We start from the raw sequence: 19,767 nt of genomic DNA, 5'->3' as shown, positions 1-19,767 counted from the left end.
TTCCATATCCATGCCAATAATTGGTATGACAGACTATTTTAGCCATTCTAGTGGTTGTGCAGTGGTATCTCATTACAGTTTTGTTTTGCACTTTCCTAATGACTAATGATGATAGTCATTAGTTCACTTGTGCTTTTTTGCTATCTGTATATTCATTGGTAGAGTGTTCAGATCTTTTGCCCATTTTAAAATTAGGTTGTATTCTTATCACTGAATTTTGAGAGTTTTTTTTTTACATATTCTAGATACAAGACTTTTATCATGTACATATTTTGCAAATGTTCTCTTCCTGTCTGTGACTTGCATTCTTATTTTTGCAAAAGTGTCTTAGGAGAGCAAAAGCTTTTAACTTTGATGAAGTGCAATTTAACAATCTTTTCTTTTATACTTAATGCCTTCTGTGTCCTATTTAAGAAATCTTTGCCAGAAACAAAGTCACTAAGATTTTCTTGTTTGCTTACTTTTGGATATTTTATGGTGTTAACTCTCATTTTTTTAAGGTCTCATAAAGTGCTTTTATTTTATGATTTTTTTCAGATATATACATACTTTTCAGGTTATTTTCCATTACAGGTTATTACAAGATATTGAATATAGTTCCCTATATTATACAGTAAATCCTTGTTTCTTATCTATTTAATGTATAGTAGTTTGTATCTGTTAATGCCATCTCCTAAATTATCCCTCTCCACACTTTCCCCTTAGGTAATCATAAATTTGTTTTCTATGTATGTGAGTCTGATTCTGTTTTGTATATAGTTTCATTTGTATTATTTTTAGATGCCACATATAAGGGATATCATGTAATATTTGTCTTTTCTCTGTCTGACTTATTTCACTTAGTATGATATTCTCTAGGTCCATTCATGTTGTTACAAATGGCATTATTTTATTCTTTCTTATGGCTAATATTCCATTATATATATATATATATATATATATATATATATATATATATATATATATATATAAAACACATCTTCTTAAACCAATTGTCTGTTGATGGGCTTGGGTTGTTTCCATACCTTGGTTATTGTAAATAGTGGTACTATGAACATTGGGGTACATGTATCTTTTCAAATTAGCGTTTCTGTCTTTGCTGGATATATGTTCAGGAATGGGATTGCTGGATCATATGGTAGCTCCTTTTTAGTTCAAGGAACCTCCATACTGTTTTCCATAGTGGCTGTACCAATTTACATTCCCACCAACAGTGTAGAGGGTTTCCTTTTCTCCACACCCTCTCCAGCATCTATTATTTGTAGACTTTTTGGTGATTGCCATCCTGACAGGTGTGAGGTGATACCTCATTGTGGTTTTGATTTGCATTTCTTTAATAATTAGCGATGTTGAGCATCTTTTCATGTGCCTGTTGGTCATCTGTATGTATTCTTTGGAGAAATGTCTATTTAGGTCTTCTGCCCACTTTTTGGTTGGGTTGTTTGTTTTTTTGATATTGAGTTGTATGCACTATGGTGTTAATTCTTATATTTAGATCTATGATCTTTTCCAAATGAATTTTATATATGATGTGAGATAAGAATCAAGATTCATTTCTCTGCATTTGAATATCCAATTTGTTGAAAAGAATATCCTTTTCCAATTAAATTGCCATGGCACCTGTGTTGAAACTCAATTAATAATATGTGTGTGGGTCTATTTCTCAACTGTCTATTCTGTTCCATTGATTTGTATGTCTATCTTAATGCCAATACCACAATGTCTTTTTTTAAAATAAATTTATTTATTTTATTTATTTTTATTTTTGGCTGTGTTGGGTCTTCATTGCTGCATGTGGGCTTTCTTTAGTTGCGGTGAGGGGGGTACTCTTCATTGTGGTGAACGGGCTTCTCATTGTGGTGGCTTCTTTTGTTGCAGAGCATGGGCTCTAGGCGTGCAGTCTCAGTAGTTGTGGCACACAGGCTTAGTTCCTCCATGGCATGCGGGATCTTCCTGGACCAGGGATTGAACCCATGCCCCATGCATTGGCAGGCGAATTCTTAACCACTTCTCCACCAGGGACCCCCCACAGGTCTTGATTACAGTAGTTTTATAATAAGTCTTAAAATTAGGTAATGTTAAGTTCTCCAAATTTTTTTCCAAAATTATTTTGATTATTCTAGTTCCTTTTGCATTTACATATAAATTTTCAAATCAACTGGTCAAATTCCACAAAAAAACCTGCTGGAAATTTTGATTGTGATTACATTGACTGTATACATCAATTTGGAGAGAACTGACATCTTAATGATATTGAGTCTTCTGGTCCATTAATACCTTATGGCTATTTGTTTATTAAGTCTTCTCTAAGTTTTATCAGCAATATTTATTACTTTTCAGTGTACAGGTCATGTAGATTTTCCCCTCAGTTTATGCCTAGGTATTTCATATTTTCTGATGCTACTGTAAATGTCTTTGTTGTTTGTTGCAATACAATTGGTTTCTGTATCTCACAACCTTGATAAACTCACCTATTAGTTCCAGTAGCTTTTTAGTAGATTCCTTCGAATTCTGTACTTAGATGATCATGTCAACTGTGAACAAGGACTGTTTTAGTTCTTCCTTTCCAATCTCAGTGTCTCCCCCACCACTCTGCCCTGCCACCCTTATTGCACTGACTAGGACTTCAATGCAATGTTGTAAAGAAGTGGTGAGTGCAGACATCCTTGCCTTGTTCCTGATCTTAGAGAGAAAGCATTCAGCCATTCACCATTAAGTATCATGTTGGCTGCAGGCTTTTTATAGATGCCCTTCATCAAGTTGAGGAGGCTCTCATATTTTCCTAGTTTGCCAAGAGTTTTCATTACAAATGGTAATTTTGTAAGTACTTTCTCTGCATCTTTTGAGATGTTCGTATCCAGTTTTGTTTTTTAAGTCTGTTAATATGGTGGATTGCATTGATTGATTTCCAAATGTTAAACCAATATTGTATTCCTGGGTTAAACTCCATTTGTCTATAATGTTATTTATCATCATGTATCTATGCTCATGAGAGATATTGGTGGTTATTTTCTTGTAATATCTTTTTTTCTCATAAGCCTTGAGTGGTTTTATATCCAATAACACTTGCCTCATAGAAAATGCCATAAATTTTCCTGTAAGTACTTCTTTAGCTGCATCCCCTAATTTTAATATGTTGTATTTTCATTTTTTATTAAATCAAAAATATTTTCAAGTTCCTCTTGTGACTTCTTTGACTCATGGATTATTTAGATATATGCTGTTTAATATCCAAATATTTGGAGGTTTTCCAGAAATTTTTCAGTTATTTTATTCTGTTTTAAATTCTTTTTTAATCTCATCATGATCAGAGAACCTCCTTTGTATGATTTTAATTCTTTTAAATTTGTGGATATTTGTTTTATGGCTCAGAATATGGTATATATTGGTGAATGTTTCATGTGCACTTGAAAAGAATGTGTTTTCTTTTGTTGGGTTCAGTGCTCTATAAATGCCAATTATGTCAAGTTGGTTGACAGTGTTGCTCAAGTCTTCTACATCTTTACTAATTTATTGTCCACTTGTTATATCAATTACTAAGAAAAGGGTTTTGAAATCTCTGACTATAATTTTGGATTTGTCTATTTCTCCTTTCAGTAGTAGTTTTTGTTTCATGTATTTTGAAGCTCTGTTATTAGGTAAACAAGCATTTAGGATTATGTTCTCTTGATGAATTTACCCCTCTTTATTACTTTGTTTGATATTAATATAGTCACTCCAGCTTTCTTTTGATTACTGTTAGCATAGTCCTCTTCCATGCTTTTAATTTTAACCTATTTGTGCTCTTAGTTCTTGTACGTAACGTATAGTTGGGTCTTGCTTTCTTATCCAGTCTGTCAGTCACTGTCTTTATTTGGGATGCTTAGACCATTTACATTTAATATGATTGTTGATGTGGTTGGTTTTAATCTACATCATGCTATTCATTGTATATTTGTCCTCCCAGTTCTTGTTTCCTTTCCTCATCCAAGAGAGGATGGATTGTTTGTTATGATTCTATTTTATTTTCATTATTATCTTATTAGGTTTACATATTGCTTGTTGTTGATTTTATGGTTGCTTTAGGGTTTGTGGTATATATATTTAACTCTCATGGTCTACTTCAAGCAATATTATACCACTTCATGTGTAGTATAAGGACCTTCCAGCAGTACATTTCCATTTCATCTTTCTCAACCTTTGTGGTATTGTTATCATATATTTACTTCTGCACTGTTAAAATTTGTAAATACCATAATACATTTTCACTGTTTCTGCTTTAAATAGTAAATTACCTTAAAAATGTTTTTGAACTTTATTCAGTAATTGCATCTATATGTTGATATTGTATTGTGATGTTTTGGAACTATTTACTTGTAATGTCAGAAAAAATAAGCAATTATGTTTTGTTTGATGAAGATTTTCAATATAAGAGAAAAGGAGTATAACTGTGGAATCAGGAACTGATTGGAAACATCAATATTAACTCATTAGTTTAAAATGTAATACCTATCATTTAAAATATTGTGGTAAAACCAACATAAAATTTATTGTCTTAACTATTTATCTTAACTATTTTTAAGTGTATAGTTTAGTAGTTAGTTAATTACCTTTTAAAGAGATTAAAGTAGTAGGAAGAAAAGTTCTTTATACTGCTGGTCCGTTCATGGTGATAGAACTCAGCTTTTGTCTGTCTGAAATGTTTTCTTTCATTTTTATTTTTAAAATATATTTTTGGTGAGTAAGCTGATATTATTTTTTCTTCTCAGGGATATATTTTCCTGCTTCTTTGAGTGCCTGGTAATTGATTACTATATGGTAGACATTGTGAATTTTATAGACTTTGACCACTTGAGTTTTTTGTGTTCCTTTAAATATTTGGGGGCTTTGTTCTTGTACATTGTCAAGTAAACTTGGAAACAACTTGATTCTTTTGAGATTTGCTTTTAATATTTGTTAGATAGGTCCAGAATGACTTTTAGTGTAATCTGTACAAGTCAGTTTCTTTAGGGGAGAAAGAAAGTTTGAGAATGGTGTAGAGTGGGTCTAGAGGGTCATATTAAAGTTATCTCATATATAAGAGTAAATGCTGATTTTCATATCTCATGTTCCAAAAGATTATGATTTCCTTGTGGTCAAAGAGAACCTGTCTTTTCCCATTTATATCCCAGAGATTAACAGTGCCTAGCAGGCACTTATTAAATATTTGCTTTCTATGTATTTTAAAAAATATACTGTAATCTTTCATCTTATTTTTAAAGTAACATGTAGTTAGTTTAGTAGTGATAGCAATCTAAAAAAATGACTGTATACTTCTTTAGTAAGTCTAAGTATTTCATCAACTTACATTTGCCGCATCCATTCTATTTTTTTAATTTTTCTTTTCTTTTCTATATCTTGTCTTCTCTTCAATTTAGAGAAATGGAATTCACTTTCTTTTTTGTCTCCCACCATTACATTTTCAGTAGACTTCCAAAACTATTGAGAAATGAAAAATGAATACACAAAATATTGGATTACTGAATATTATGAGGTTATCTGACTATAGAAAAGAACTTCTGTGTGTTCAATAGGACTATGCCAAGATAGAAATAGAGGAGAGGATAGACCCTTTTAAGATATTTCTAATTAAGTGAATGGCACATTGAACCTTAAGAGGCACATGCCATAGAAAAATTAGTGTGCTGAGGTACTATTTAATAAGTATCTGTTGAATGAATAAATGAATAGACATATTCTAAGAGTGTTTTAGTTTCTCATAAGAACAGATCTGACCAGTAGGTGCTATTGACTTTTGAAGACTCTAATCCTCAAGGAATATGGGCACACTCAAAGAATATAGAAATCTCACCATTGTGTCCCAAGACTTTGTGGTTTCCCCTGTTTGACACTTTATACTAACTGGTTGCCTGTTTTCCTATTTCCAATTCATTCTTCCTCCCTCACCACATACACATTAAATAACAAAGAGGAAAGTTTGTTTCCCCTCACAGCACTCTAAACTTTCCCCTATTAAAGCACATATTCACTGCACTGTACTGAAATATCCTGTTTACTTGACTCTCTCCTTAATTAAAAGCAAAATGCTTGAGGGGAAGGACTATTCTTATGTACTATTGCTTCCCAAGCATCTAGTACAATGCCTGACATCTGGTTGGTATGCAATAAAGTTTGTTGAATGAATGAATAAATTCACACTTTGATCATTTTCACTTTTCATACTTAGTATATTCAGTATACTACATTCTACAATCTGTATACCAGAGACTGAGGATTTGAATGAAGATACTTGCGGCCATATAAACAAATATCCAGAACTATAGAAGCAGATAATGTTAACTTTTAAAATATAAGCTTACAGGGCTTCCCTAGTGGCGCAGTGGTTGAGAATCTGCCTGCCAATGCAGGGGACACGGGTTCGAGCCCTGGTCTGGAAAGATCCCACATGCCGCAGAGCAACTGGGCCCGTAAGCCACAACTACTGAGCCTGCGCATCTGGAGCCTGTGCTCCACAACAAGAGAGGCCGCGATAGTGAGAGGCCCGCGCACCGTGATGAAGAGTGGTCCCCGCTTGCCACAACTAGAGAAAGCCCTCACACAGAAATGAAAGACCCAACACAGCCAAAAATAAATAAATAAATAAATAAATTTATATATAAATATATATATATAAGCTTACAAATATCCTTAGATAGAAATTATTTCTACAAAAAGATTAAACATGGGTGTCTATAGAAAAGTTCTAGAATCACATATATGCATTAGGAACTATGTATATTTAAAATCATTCTGTTCATATGAGCACATGTTAAATCTTCCAACACCATGAAAACCCACATGCTCTCCCACTAGTGTCTGCTGTTACAAGCTCTATGGAGAAAATGGCATATTATTCTCAAGAACCCTCATCTCTTGTTCAAGGATTAATATAGAGTCAACAACATCTTCAGATTTGCTTTGTTTTAAAGATGGGTAATGGCTGAGTGCCAGAGAGTATCTAAAGATAGCCTAGATTCAAAGATGATTATTAAAAGTAGAAGTAAATGTAAAAAAAAATATATATATTGCTGTATCTTGAAGTATATTAGTGACCACAGAATAGTTAAGCAAATTTTACCAGTTAAATTAGTAGGATTCATTATTCTTAAAAAATAATCTAAAAATTAATTTTCAGAAAGACAGATAGGTTTCTACGCACATAATATTCAAAATTATTAATGTTTATCTTTTCTTACTTTATCAGAAACAGGCCTCCAGCCATTGTTCTCTATACGACGATACCAGCCACTATAATCCTCTTCCTGAAGATTATCACTTTTAATATGAGATGTATGTTTTGCTGGAAGTTTTGTGTAATCTCTAGGGCTATTAGCGCACAGATCTTCAATATGTCTGTGAGTGAAAATTTTATAGTATATTTCAGGTGGAAATTTAACCTATAGTTGGAAAAGTTCAAAGGACCATTTCAATTTAATTAGAAAAATAGTGTATGTTTTTAAAAATTATATCTTTTAAATTTCATATAAATGTGCTTTAAAAGTACTAAATAAGAATTTATCCATACTTACACCACCTAATCTGAATCGTACATTAATGCCAGCAGCAGCATCTAGAAGTTCTGCCTATAAAAAAAAATTAGTCTTCAACATTCTGTATATATCAGTTCACAACTTCTCACTCAATTATGTTAAATAGTTGTTGAATATTGATTATTTATGAAATAGATGAAGTGAATAAACCTCAAATAGTTAATTTTAAATCAGAAAGTATCTTAGGATTTATTTTCTTATAGACACTCAATAAGTAAAACAGCTTACATTATAACTGGGAAAATGATACCAAACTATGTTTCCTTTCTATGTAATGTAAAAGTGTAAAAGTCAGATGATTTGTTAGTCATAAAACAGAAGTTTTAAAAAAATTCCTCAAATATATGATTTTCATATTAAATATCTTCCAGGTAAATTCAGAGAAAAAAATGTGACTGGTGAATCTGAGTTAAACAACAGATGACCTTTCCTAGCTAGCTTTTATTAAATCAAAATTCCATGTTCAAATTTTGTAAGAATTGTATATAGTTGGTCTTTTAAATTTTAGTGCCCCACACCAAATGGAAAGTAGAGAAAAAAATTCTTGGTCCCCAACCTGTCTCCTGATTATACTAAGTTAGATGCGAAAACAGATGTTACCCTAAATTGTTCAGCCTGAAAGACAACATTAGTTTTGCCTAATTTTCTCCTGGCTAAAAATTACACACACACACACACACACACACACACATACATGGTCCCTGACTTATGATGGTTTGACTTACAATTTTTCATCTTTATGATGGTGCAAAAGTGATACACATTCAGTAGAAACCATACTACTAATTTTGAATTTTGATCTTTTCCCAGGCTAGTGATACACTGTATGATACTCACTTTGTCCTGTGATGCTGGGCAGCAGCAATGAGAGAGATAGAGAACATAAAATACTAATATCAGAAATGAAAGACGGGACATCACTACTGATTCCATGGACACTAAAAGGATAATGAACAAATATTATGAATAACTCTATGCCCACAAATTTGATAACCTAAACTAAATGGATTGATTCTTTGAAAGACACAACCTACCAAACCTCACATAAGGAGAAATAGACAATCTGAATAGATCAATATCTATTAAAGAAATTTAATCAATAATTCACCTTTCAAAGTAGAAAACACCAGGCCCAGATGGGTTCACTTGTTAATTCTACCAAACATTTAAGGAAGACAGCATAGTGGAAGTCACCCAAGCTGAACAGAGAAAAGAAAAAAGAATTTTAAAAATGAGGATAGCTTAGGAGACTTCTAGGACAACATGAAGCATACTAACATTTGCATTATAGGGGCCCCAGAAGGAGAAAAAAGAGAGAAACGGGCAGAGAATTTATTTAAGGAAGTAATATTTGAAAACTTCCCTAACCTGGGGGAGGAAACAGCCATCCAGATCCAGGAAGCATAGAGAGTCCAAAACAAGATAAACCCCAAGAGGTCCACAACAAGACACATTATAACTAAAATAGAAAAAATTAAGGATAAAAGAGAATCTTAAAAACAGCAAGGGAAAAACCACTAGTTACATGCAAGGGAACTCCCATAAGACTATCAGCTGACTTTTCAGCAGAAACTTTGCAGGCCAGAAGGGTGTGGCAGAATATATTCAAAGTAATCAATGGAAAAAAACCTACAACCAAAATTACTCAACCTGGCAAGGCTATCATTCAGATTTGAGGTTTACAGACAAGCAAAGTTAAAAGAGCTCAGCACCACTAAACCAACTTTACAAGAAATGTTAGAGGGACTTCTCTAAGTGGAAAAAAAAAGACCACAACTAGAAATATAAAAATTATGAAAGGAAAAATCCAAACGCACTGTAAAGGTAGTAGATCAACCATGTATATAAGACAAAAGTAGTAAAATATCTAAATTCACAATAAGGAGTTAAGGGATTCAAAAAACAAAAAGATGTAAAATATATCAAAACCATTAAACATGAAAGAGTGGCAGAAGTACAAATGCAGGTTTGTTAGAATGTTTTCAAACTTAAGAGATCTTCAAATTAAAAAAATATATATGTAGACACACACACCTCATGGTAATCACAAACCAAAAACCTATAATAGATACACACACAAAAAAGGAGAAAGAAACCCAAAAAAACATAAAGATAGCCATCAAATCACAAAGGAGAGGGCAAAAGAAGAAAGGAACAAAAAAGAACTTCAAAAACTACCAGAAAACAATGAACAAATGGTAATAAATACATATTTATCAATAATTACTTTAGGGACTTCCCTGGTGGTCCAGTGGTAAACAATCCACCTTACAATGCAGGGGACTCGGGTTCGATCCCTGGTCAGGGAACTAAGATCCCACATGCCATGGGGCAACTGAGCACACATGCCAAAACTACTGAGCTCATGCGCCTCAACTAGAGAGCCTGCATGCCACAAACTACAGAGCCCATGCACCCTGGAGCCCATGCATTGCAGCTAGAAAAGAGAAAACTCTCAGGCCACAACTAGAGAGAAGCCCACATGCCTCAGCGAAGATCCTGTGTGCCACAACTAAGACCTGACTCAGCCAAAAAATAAAATTAAAAAAAAATTTTTAAATAATTACTTTAAATGTAAATGGACTAAATGTAAATGGAATATTACTCAGCCATAAAAAGGAATGAAATTGGGTGATTTGTAGAGATGTGGATGGGCCTAGAGTCTGTCATAAAGAGTGAAGTAAGTCAGAAAGAGAAAAACAAATATTGTATATTAACACATATATGTGGAATCTAAAAAAATGGTACAGATGAACCTATTTGTAGGGCAGCAATAGAGATGCAGGTGTAGAGAATGGACATGTGGACATGGGGGGGGAAGGGGAGGGTGGGATGAATTGGGAGATTAGGATTGACATATATACACTACTATGTGTAAAATAGCTAGTTAGTGGGAACCTGCTATCTTTCCCTGTTATAGCACGAAGAGGTCAGCTCGGTGCTCTGTGATGACATAGATGGGTTAGATGGGGGGGGGGGTGGTGGGAGGGAGGTCCAAGAGGGAGGGCTATACATATAGCTGATTCACCTCGGTGTACAGCAGAAAATAACACATTGTAAAGCAATTATACTTCAATTTTTAAAAATCTGTATAGGAGAGGAGATTTCCACCTCAAAGGTGGTGTAGTCCACAAACATAGGAAGATGCACAGAAGTTGGCCAGCAAAAAGTGGGAAAATAAAATGCCCACCTGTGAGAAAAAACTATATATATATGGACACACATATACACAACTCATGGTAATCACAAACCAAAAATAATAGATACACACACAAAAAAGGAGAAAGGAACCCAAAATAACATAAAGATAGCCATCAAGTCACACGGGAAGAGAGCAAAAGAAGAAAGGAACAAAAAAGAACTACAAAAACAACCAGAAAACAATGAACAAATGTTAATAAATACATATTTATCAATAATTACTTTAAATGTAAATAGACTAAATGCTCCAATCGAAAGATATAGGGTGGCTGAATGGATACAAAAACAAGACTCTACAAGAGACCCACTTCAGATCTAGGGACACATACAGACTGAAAGTGAGTCGATGGAAAAGGTATTCCATTCACATGGAAGTCAAAAGAAAGCCAGGTAGCAATACTTAGACTAAATAGACTTTAAAACAAGGACTGTAACAAGAGACAAAGAAGGACAGTGCATAATGATGAAGAGATCCATCCAAAAAGAAGATAAAACAATTGTAGGAACACTTAAATATATAAAGCAAATAATAACAGACATAAAGGGAGAAATTGACAGTAACACAATAACAGTAGGGGACTTTAACACCCCATTTACATCAAGGATAGATCATCCAGACAGAAGATCAATATGAAAACACTGACCTTAAATGACACATTAAACCAGATGGAGTTAATAGATACATAGAGTACATTCCATCCAAAAGTAGCTGAATACACATACTTTTCAAGTGCATGTGGAACGTTCTCCAGGATAGATCACATGCTAGGCCACAAAACAATTGTCAATAAATTTAAGAAGATTGAAATCATATCAAACATCTTTCCAATCACAACATTATGAGAAAAAACTGCAAAAAACACAAACACAGGAAGGCTAAAGAATATGCTACTAAACAACTAATGGATCACTGAAGAAATCAAAGAGGAAATCAAAAAAATACCTAGAGACAAATGAGAATGAAAACACAATGACCCAAAACCTATGGGACACAGCAAAAGCAGCTCTAAGAGGGAAATTTATAGAGATACAATCCTTCCCTAGAACATGAGAAAAATCTCAAACAATCTAACCTTACATCTAAAAGAACTAGAAAAAGAAGAACAAAACCCGAAGTTAATAGAAGGAAAGAAATCATAAAGATCAGAGAAGAAATTAATGAAATAAAGACCAAAAAATAAAAACATGAAAGATTAATGAAACTAAGAGGTGGTTCTTTGAAAAGATAAACAAGATTGATAAAACTTTATCCAGATTCATCAGGAAAGAAAGAGAGGGCTCAAATATATAAAATCAGAAATGAAAGAAGAGAAGTTACAACTGACACCACTGAAACACAAAGGCTCATAAGAGATTACTACAAACAACTATGCACCAATAATATGGACAACTTAGAAGAAATAAATTCCCAGAAACATACAGCATCCCAAGAATGAATCAGGAAGAAATAGAAAATATGTACAGACCAATTACCAGTGATGAAATTGAATCAGTAATTTAAAAACCCCCAACAAGCAAAATTTCAGGGCCAGAAAGCTTCACAGGTGAATTCTGCCAAACAGTTAGAGAAAGGTTAACTTTGATCATTCTCAAACTACTCCAAAAAAAAAAAAAAAGAAGAGGATAGAATGCTTCCAAACTCATTCTATGAAGCCAATATCATTCTGATACTTAAACCAGACAAAGACACCACATAAAAAGAAAAGTACAGGCCAATATCACTGATGAATACAGATGCAAAAATCCTCAACAAAATATTAGCAAATTGAATTCAACAATACATTAAAAGTATCATATACAATAGCTGTGTGACTTTGGGAGAATCATATAACTTCTCTATGTCTCGGTTTTATCAGCTGGAAAATAGTAATATCTAGCCCATAAATATTGCTTGGTGATAAATAAATGAGATAATGTCTGTGTGAAGCAATGGCACATAGTAGATACTCAGAAAAAAAAAAGTATCATATACAATGATCAAGTGGGATTTATCCCAGGGATTCAAGAATAATTCAATACCTATAAATCAATCAATGTGATACACCACATTGACAAATTGGAGAATAAAATTCACATGATTACCTCAATAGATGCAGAAAAAACTTTTGAAAAATTCAAATCAATTTATGATAGAAAAAAATCTCAACAGAGTGGGTATAGAGGGAACATACCTCTACATAATAAAGGCCATATATGAAAAACTTACAGCCAATATCATACTCAACAGTGAAAAGCTGAAAGGATTTCCTCTAAGATCAGGAACAGGATAAGGATGCCCACTCTCACCACTTTCATTCAACATAGTATTGGAAGTCCTAGACACAGCAATCAGATGAGAAAAGGAAATAAAAGGAATCTAAATTGGAAAGGAAGAAGTAAAACTTTCACTGTTTGTGGATGACATGATACTATACATAAAAAATCCTAAAGACACCACCAAAAACTATGAAAGCTAATTAAGGAATTAAGTAAATTTTCAGGATATAAAAGTAATATACAGAAATCTGTTGGGTTTCTATACACTAACAACGAACTATCAGAAAGAAAAATTAAGGAAACAATCCTACTTACAATAACACCAAAAAACATAAAATATGTAGGATAAAATCTAACCAAGGAAGTAAAAGACCCGTACTTGGAAAACTATAAGACACTGATTTAAGAAACTGAATATGACACACACAAAAAATAGAAAGATATATTCAGCTCATGGAATTAATATTGCTAAAATGGTTGGGGAATTCCCTGGTGGTCCAGTGGTTAGGACTCAGTGCTTTCACTGCCAAGGGCACGGGTTCAATCCCTGGTCAGGGAACAAAGATCCCACAAGCCACGCACCAAAAAAAAAATGGCCATATTACCCAAAGCAATCTACAGATTCAGTGCAATCCCTATCAAAATACCAATGGCATTTTGCACAGAACAAGCACAAATAATTTAAAAATGTGTATGGAAACACAAATGACCCTGAACAGTAAAGCAATCTTGAGAAAAAAGAACAAAGCTGTGGGAATCACCCTCCCTGACTTCAGACTGTACTACAAAGCTACAGTAATCAAAATAGTATGGTACAGGCACAAAAACAGAGACATAGATCAATGGAACAGAATAGAGATCCCAGAAATAAATCCATGCACCTTTGGTCAATTAATCTATGACAAAGGAGGCAAGAACATACAATGGAGAAAAGAGAGTCTCTTCAATAAGTGGTGCTGGGAAAACTGGACAGCCACATGTAAAATAATGAAATAAGAACATTCTCTAACACCATATACAAAAATAAAATGGATTAAAGACCTAAATGTAAGACCAAATACTATAAAACTCCTAGAGGAAAACATAGGCAGAACACTCATTGACATAAATTGTAGCAATATTTTTTTTGATCTGTCTCCTACAGCAAAGGAAACAAAAGCAAAAATAAATGGGACCTAATTAAACATAAAAGCTTTTGCACAGCAAAAGAAACCATCAACAAAACAAAAAAGACAATCTATGGAAGACAATATTTGCAAATGATATGACTGAAAAAGGATAATATCAAAAATATAGGGCTTCCCTGGTGGCACAGTGGTTAAGAATCCGCCTGCCAATGCAGGAGACACGGGTTTGAGCCCTGATCTGGGAAGATCCCACATGCCGTGGAGCAACTAGGCCCGTGAGCCACGATTACTGAGCCTGCGCATCTGGAGCCTGTGCTCCGCAACAAGAGAGGCCGCGATAATGAGAGGCCCGTGCACCGCAATGAAGAGTGGCCCCCACTTGCCACAACTAGAGAAAGCCCTCGCACAGTAACGAAGACCCAACACAGCCATAAATAAATAAATAAATAAATAAATAAATAAAATAATTAATTAATTAATTTAAAAAATATATATACAGAGCTCATAAAACTCAAACAAACAACCTAATTAAAAAGTGGGTATTTTTCCCACTTTTGGAAAATGAATAGACATTTTTCCAAAGACATACAGGTGGCTAACAGGCACATGAAAAGATGCTCAACATTGCTAGCCATTAGAGAAATGCAAATCAAATCCACAATGAGATATCATCTCACACTTGTCAGAATTGTTATCATCAAAAAGAACACAAATAACAAATGTTGGCAAGGTTGTGGAGAGAAGGAAACCCTTGTTCACTGTTGGTGGAATGTAAATTGGTACAGTTAATGTGGAAAACAGGATGGAAGTTTCTCAAAAAACTAAAAATAGAACTGCCATATGACCCAGCAATTCCACTCCTGAGTACATATCCAAAAAACCCAAAAACACTAGATTGAAAACATACATGCACCCCAATGTTCACAGCAGGATTATTTACAATAGCCAAGATATGGAAGCAACATGTGTTCATCAACAGATGAATGGACAAAGAATATGTTTATATGTATATATACACAATAGAATCCTCTGCAGCCATTAAAAAATGCAATTTTGCCATTTGCAAAAACATGAATGGACCTAGAGAATATTATGTTAAGTGAAATAAGTCAGACATAGAAAGGCAAATACTCTATATTATCACTTATATGTGGAATCTAAAAAATAAAACAAATAAATGTCTATAATAAAACAGAAACAGGCTCACAGATATAGGGAACAAACTAGTGGTTACCAGTGAGGAGAGGTAAGGGGGAGGGGCAATATGGAGTAGGGGACTAAGTGATACAAACTATTATGTATGAAATAAGCTTCAAGGATATATAGTACAACACAAGGAATATAGCCAATATTTAATAATACCTATAAAAGGAGTATAACCTTTAAAAATTGTGAATCACTCTGTTGTACACCTGTAACTTGTATAATATTGTACATCGCCTATACTTCAATTAAGAAAAAAAAAAAGAAAAAACCCATAATGTATCACCTCATACCTGTCAAAATGGCTTTTATCAAAAAGACAACAAATAACAAGTGTTGGCGAGAATGTGGAGAAAAAGGGAACCCTTATGCACTATTGTTGGGAATGTAAATTGGTGCAGCCACTGTAGAAAACAGAATGGAGATTTCAAAAAATTAAAAATGGAATTAACATAAGAACCAGTAATTCCACTCCTGGGTATTAATCTGAATAAAATTAAAACACTAATTAGAAAAGATACATGCACCCCTATGTTCATTACAGCATTATTTGTAATAGCCAAGATATGGAAGCAACCTAAGTGCCCATGATTAGGTGAATGGATAAAGAAGATGTGATACATACATACAATGGAATATTACCTGGCCATAAAAAAGAGGAAATCTTGCAATTTGCAACAACATGGATGAACCTAGAGGATATTATGCCAAGTGAAACAAGTCAGACAGAGAAAGACAAATACTGTATCATTTCATTTATATGTGGAATATAAAAAACAAAACAAATGAACAAATAGAACAGAACAGAAAAAGAGTCACAGATACAGAGAACAAACGAGTTGCTGCCAGAAGGGAGGGAGGTGGGAGAAGAGAGAATAGGTGAGGGAGATAAAGAGGTACAAAATTCCAGCTGCAAAATAAATGAGTCACACGTGTGAAATGTACAGTGTGGGCAAAATAATCAATAATTATGTAATATCTTTGTATAGTGACATCAAATCTACACTTAGGCTTCCCTGGTGGCACAGTGGTTAAGAATCCACCTGCCAATGCAGGGGACACAGGTTCAAGCCCTGGTCCGGGAAGACCCCACATGCTGCAGAGCAACTAAGCCCGTGCGCCACAACTACTGAGCCTGCACTCTAGAGCCCGCAAGCCACAACTACTGAAGCCCGCACACTTAGAGCACATGCTCCGTAACAGGAGAAGCCACCACAATGAGAAGCCCGCACAACGCAACCAAGACCCAACACAGCCAAAAATCAATCAATCAATCAATCAATCAATCAATCAATCAATCTGCACTTGCAGTGGTGATCATTTTGAAATGTGTAGACATATTGAATCACTATGTTGTGTAACAGGAACTAACACAGTGTTGTAGGTCAATTATAATAAAATACAAACTCACAGAAAAAGAGATCAGATTTGCGGTTACCAGAGGCTGGGGGGAGGGGTAGGGGGAACTGGATGAAGGCAGAGAAAAGGTACAAACTTCCAGTTATAAGGTAAATAAATACTAGGGATATAACATAAAACATGATAAATATAATTAACATTGCTGTATGTTATATATGATAGTTAAGAGAGCAAATCCTAAGAGTTCTTATTACAAGGAAAAAATAATTTTTTTCTATTTCTTTAACTTTGTATCTGTATGGGAGGAGGGATGTTCTTTAAACATATTGTGGTAATCATTTCATCATGTATGTAAGGCAAAATCATTATACTGTACACATCATACAGTGCTGTATGAGAATTATATCTCAGTAAAACTAGAAGAAAAAAAAAGAACTACCATAAAATCCAGCAATACCCAAAGAAAACAAAAACACTAATTCAAAAAGATATTTGCCAACCCTATGTTCATTGCAGAATTATTTACAATAGCCAAGATATGGAAACAACCTAAGTGTCCATGCATAGATGAATGGATAAAGAAGATGTGGTAATGGAATATTAGCCACAAAAAGAATGAATTCTTGCCATTTTTAACAATATGGGTGGGTCTAGAGGGTATTATGCTAAGTTAAATAAGACAGAGAAAGACAAATAATGTATGATTTTACTTACATCTGGAATCTGAAAAACAAAACAAACGAACAAATCTAAAAAATAGAAACAGACTCATAGATACAGAGAACAAACTGGTGGTTGCCAGAGGGGATGGGGGGGTGGAGGGATGAGCAAACTAGGTGAGGGAAATTAAGAAGTACAAACTTCCAGTTATTAAATAAATAAGTCAGGGGATATAATGTACAACATAGGGAATATAGTCAATAATATTTTAATAATTTTGTATGGTGACAAACGGTAGCTAGACTTACCATGGTGATCATTTTGTAAAAATATGGAATCACTGTGTTGCACTATGTTGCACACCCAAAACTAATAAAATAGTATAAGTCAATTATACTTCAATTTAAAAAATTGATGAGGAATAACTCCAAGCTAGGGCAAGTAGAGAAGGAACGGAAGGAAGGGACCTCATGGTGTTTCTTCTGTTTCTGTACGATTTTATTTTTAAAAAGAAGTCCCCAAGAAAAACCTTCAGCAAACTAGAATAGACAGGAACTTCCTCAACTTGATAAAGAACATCTACAAGAAACTTACAGATAACATCATACTTAATGGTGAGAAACTAGTCCCCTGACTATTCCTACTCAGCATCATACTGGAATCCTAGATAATTCAGTAAGATAAGAAAAGAAATGTGCAAAAATTGAGAACAGAAAAAAAAAGCTATCTTTGTTCACAGATAACATGATTGTCTATATAAAAAATCTCAGTGAACCAACAAAGAAACTCCTGGAACTAATAAGCAATTATAATAATGTTGGAGGATACAATGTTAACATTACAAAAGTCAACTGCTTTCTTATACGCTGGCAATGGACAATTGGAATTTGAAATTAAAAGCACAATGCTATGTACATTAGTACCACAAAAGTAAAATACTTAGGTATAAATCTAAGAAAATATGTAAAAGTCTATATGAGGAAAACTACAACACTGTGATGAAAGAAATAAAAGAAGATCTAAATGAAAGAAGAGTTAGTCCATATACCTGGATAGGAAGACTCAATATTGTCAAGATGTCCATTCTTCCCAACTTGATTTACAGAGTCAATGAAATCCCAATCAAACTCCCAGAAAGTTATTTTGTAGGAATGGACGAACCGATTTAAAATTTTACATGTAAAGGTAAAAGACCTAAAATAGTCAACACAATATTGAAGGAGAAGAACAAAGTTGGTGTTCTGACACTACCCAACTCAAGACTTTTTACTAAGCTGTAATAATCAAGACAGTGTAGGGGCTTCCCTGGTGGTGCAGTGGTTAAAATCCGCCTGCCAATGCAGGGGACACGGGTTTGAGCCCTGGTCCAGGAAGATCCCACATGCGGTGGAGCAACTAAGCCTGTGCACCACAACTACTGAGCTTGTGCTGTAGAGCCTGTGAGCCACAACTACTGAGCCCGTGTGCCACAACTACTGAAGCCCAAGTGCCTAAAGCCCACGCTCGGCAACAAGACAAGCCACCATGAGGAGAAGCCTGTGCACCACAATGAAGAGTAGCCCCACTCGCTGCAATTACAGAAAGTCCGCGTGCAGCAACGAAGACCCAACACAGCCAAAAATAGATAAATAAATAGATAGATAGATAGATAGATAAATAAATAAATAAATAAGTAAAAAAAGACAGTGTGGTATGCATGAAAGAATAAATAAAAAGGCCATTGTAACAGAAGAAAGAGCCAGGAAATAGGCTCCCACATAAATTAGTTAACATGTCATTGACAAAAGAGCAAAGGCAATTCAATGGAGAAAGGATGGTCTTTAACAAATGGTGTTGGAACAACTGAACATCCCATGCAAAATTTTAAAAAAATGAATGTAGACACAAATTTTACACTTTCACAAAAATAAACTGAAAATGGTTCATAGATCTAAATGTAAAATTCAAAAATACAGACCTCCTGGAAGATAACATAGGAGTAAATCTAGGTGACCTTGGGTTTGTTGATGGTTTTTTTAGATACAAAATCAAAAGCATAACTCATGAAAGAAAAAAAAAATGGAAAGGATGGACTTCATTAAAATTAATGATCTGTGATGAACACTGCTAAGAGAATGAAAAGAGAAGTCTCAGAAGGAAAAAAATCTTTGCTAAATACACATCTGATAAAAGACTGCTATCCAGAATATAGAAAGAACCCTTAAAACTAAACAATAAGAAGATGGACAGCTTAATTTAAAAAATGGGCAAAGATATGAAAAGTTACCTCACCAAAGAAGATAGAGAGATAGCCAATTAGCAAATGGAAATATGTTCAACATATATGTCAAAAGGAAGTTGTAGATTAAAACATGAGATACCTCTAAATAATATGAGAATGGCTAACATCTAAA

At 34.1% G+C, this 19,767-nt stretch overlaps 1 protein-coding gene across 8 annotated transcripts in view; it reads right to left on the bottom strand.

Annotated features, from left to right (window-relative positions):
• Window positions 1-19,767, bottom strand: part of C9H11orf65 (chromosome 9 C11orf65 homolog) — a 134,106-nt gene that overhangs the window by 49,767 nt on the left and 64,572 nt on the right. For 7 of the 8 annotated variants that reach the window (XM_057552162.1, XM_057552167.1, XM_057552165.1 and 4 more), the window contains 3 exons: window positions 7,548-7,601; window positions 7,215-7,415; window positions 5,327-5,457 (listed from right to left, as the gene is read on the bottom strand). In XM_057552162.1, coding sequence (XP_057408145.1) covers window positions 5,327-5,457; window positions 7,215-7,415; window positions 7,548-7,601 — 386 coding nt within the window. The remainder of the gene's footprint in view (window positions 1-5,326; window positions 5,458-7,214; window positions 7,416-7,547; window positions 7,602-19,767) is intronic. The other variant, XM_057552168.1, reaches the window with a different exon arrangement.

The sequence above is a fragment of the Balaenoptera acutorostrata genome, chromosome 9 (assembly GCF_949987535.1).
Source record: "Balaenoptera acutorostrata chromosome 9, mBalAcu1.1, whole genome shotgun sequence".
NCBI classification, from domain to species: Eukaryota; Metazoa; Chordata; class Mammalia; order Artiodactyla; family Balaenopteridae; genus Balaenoptera; species Balaenoptera acutorostrata.
This window is presented reverse-complemented; position numbering and strand designations above follow the sequence as displayed.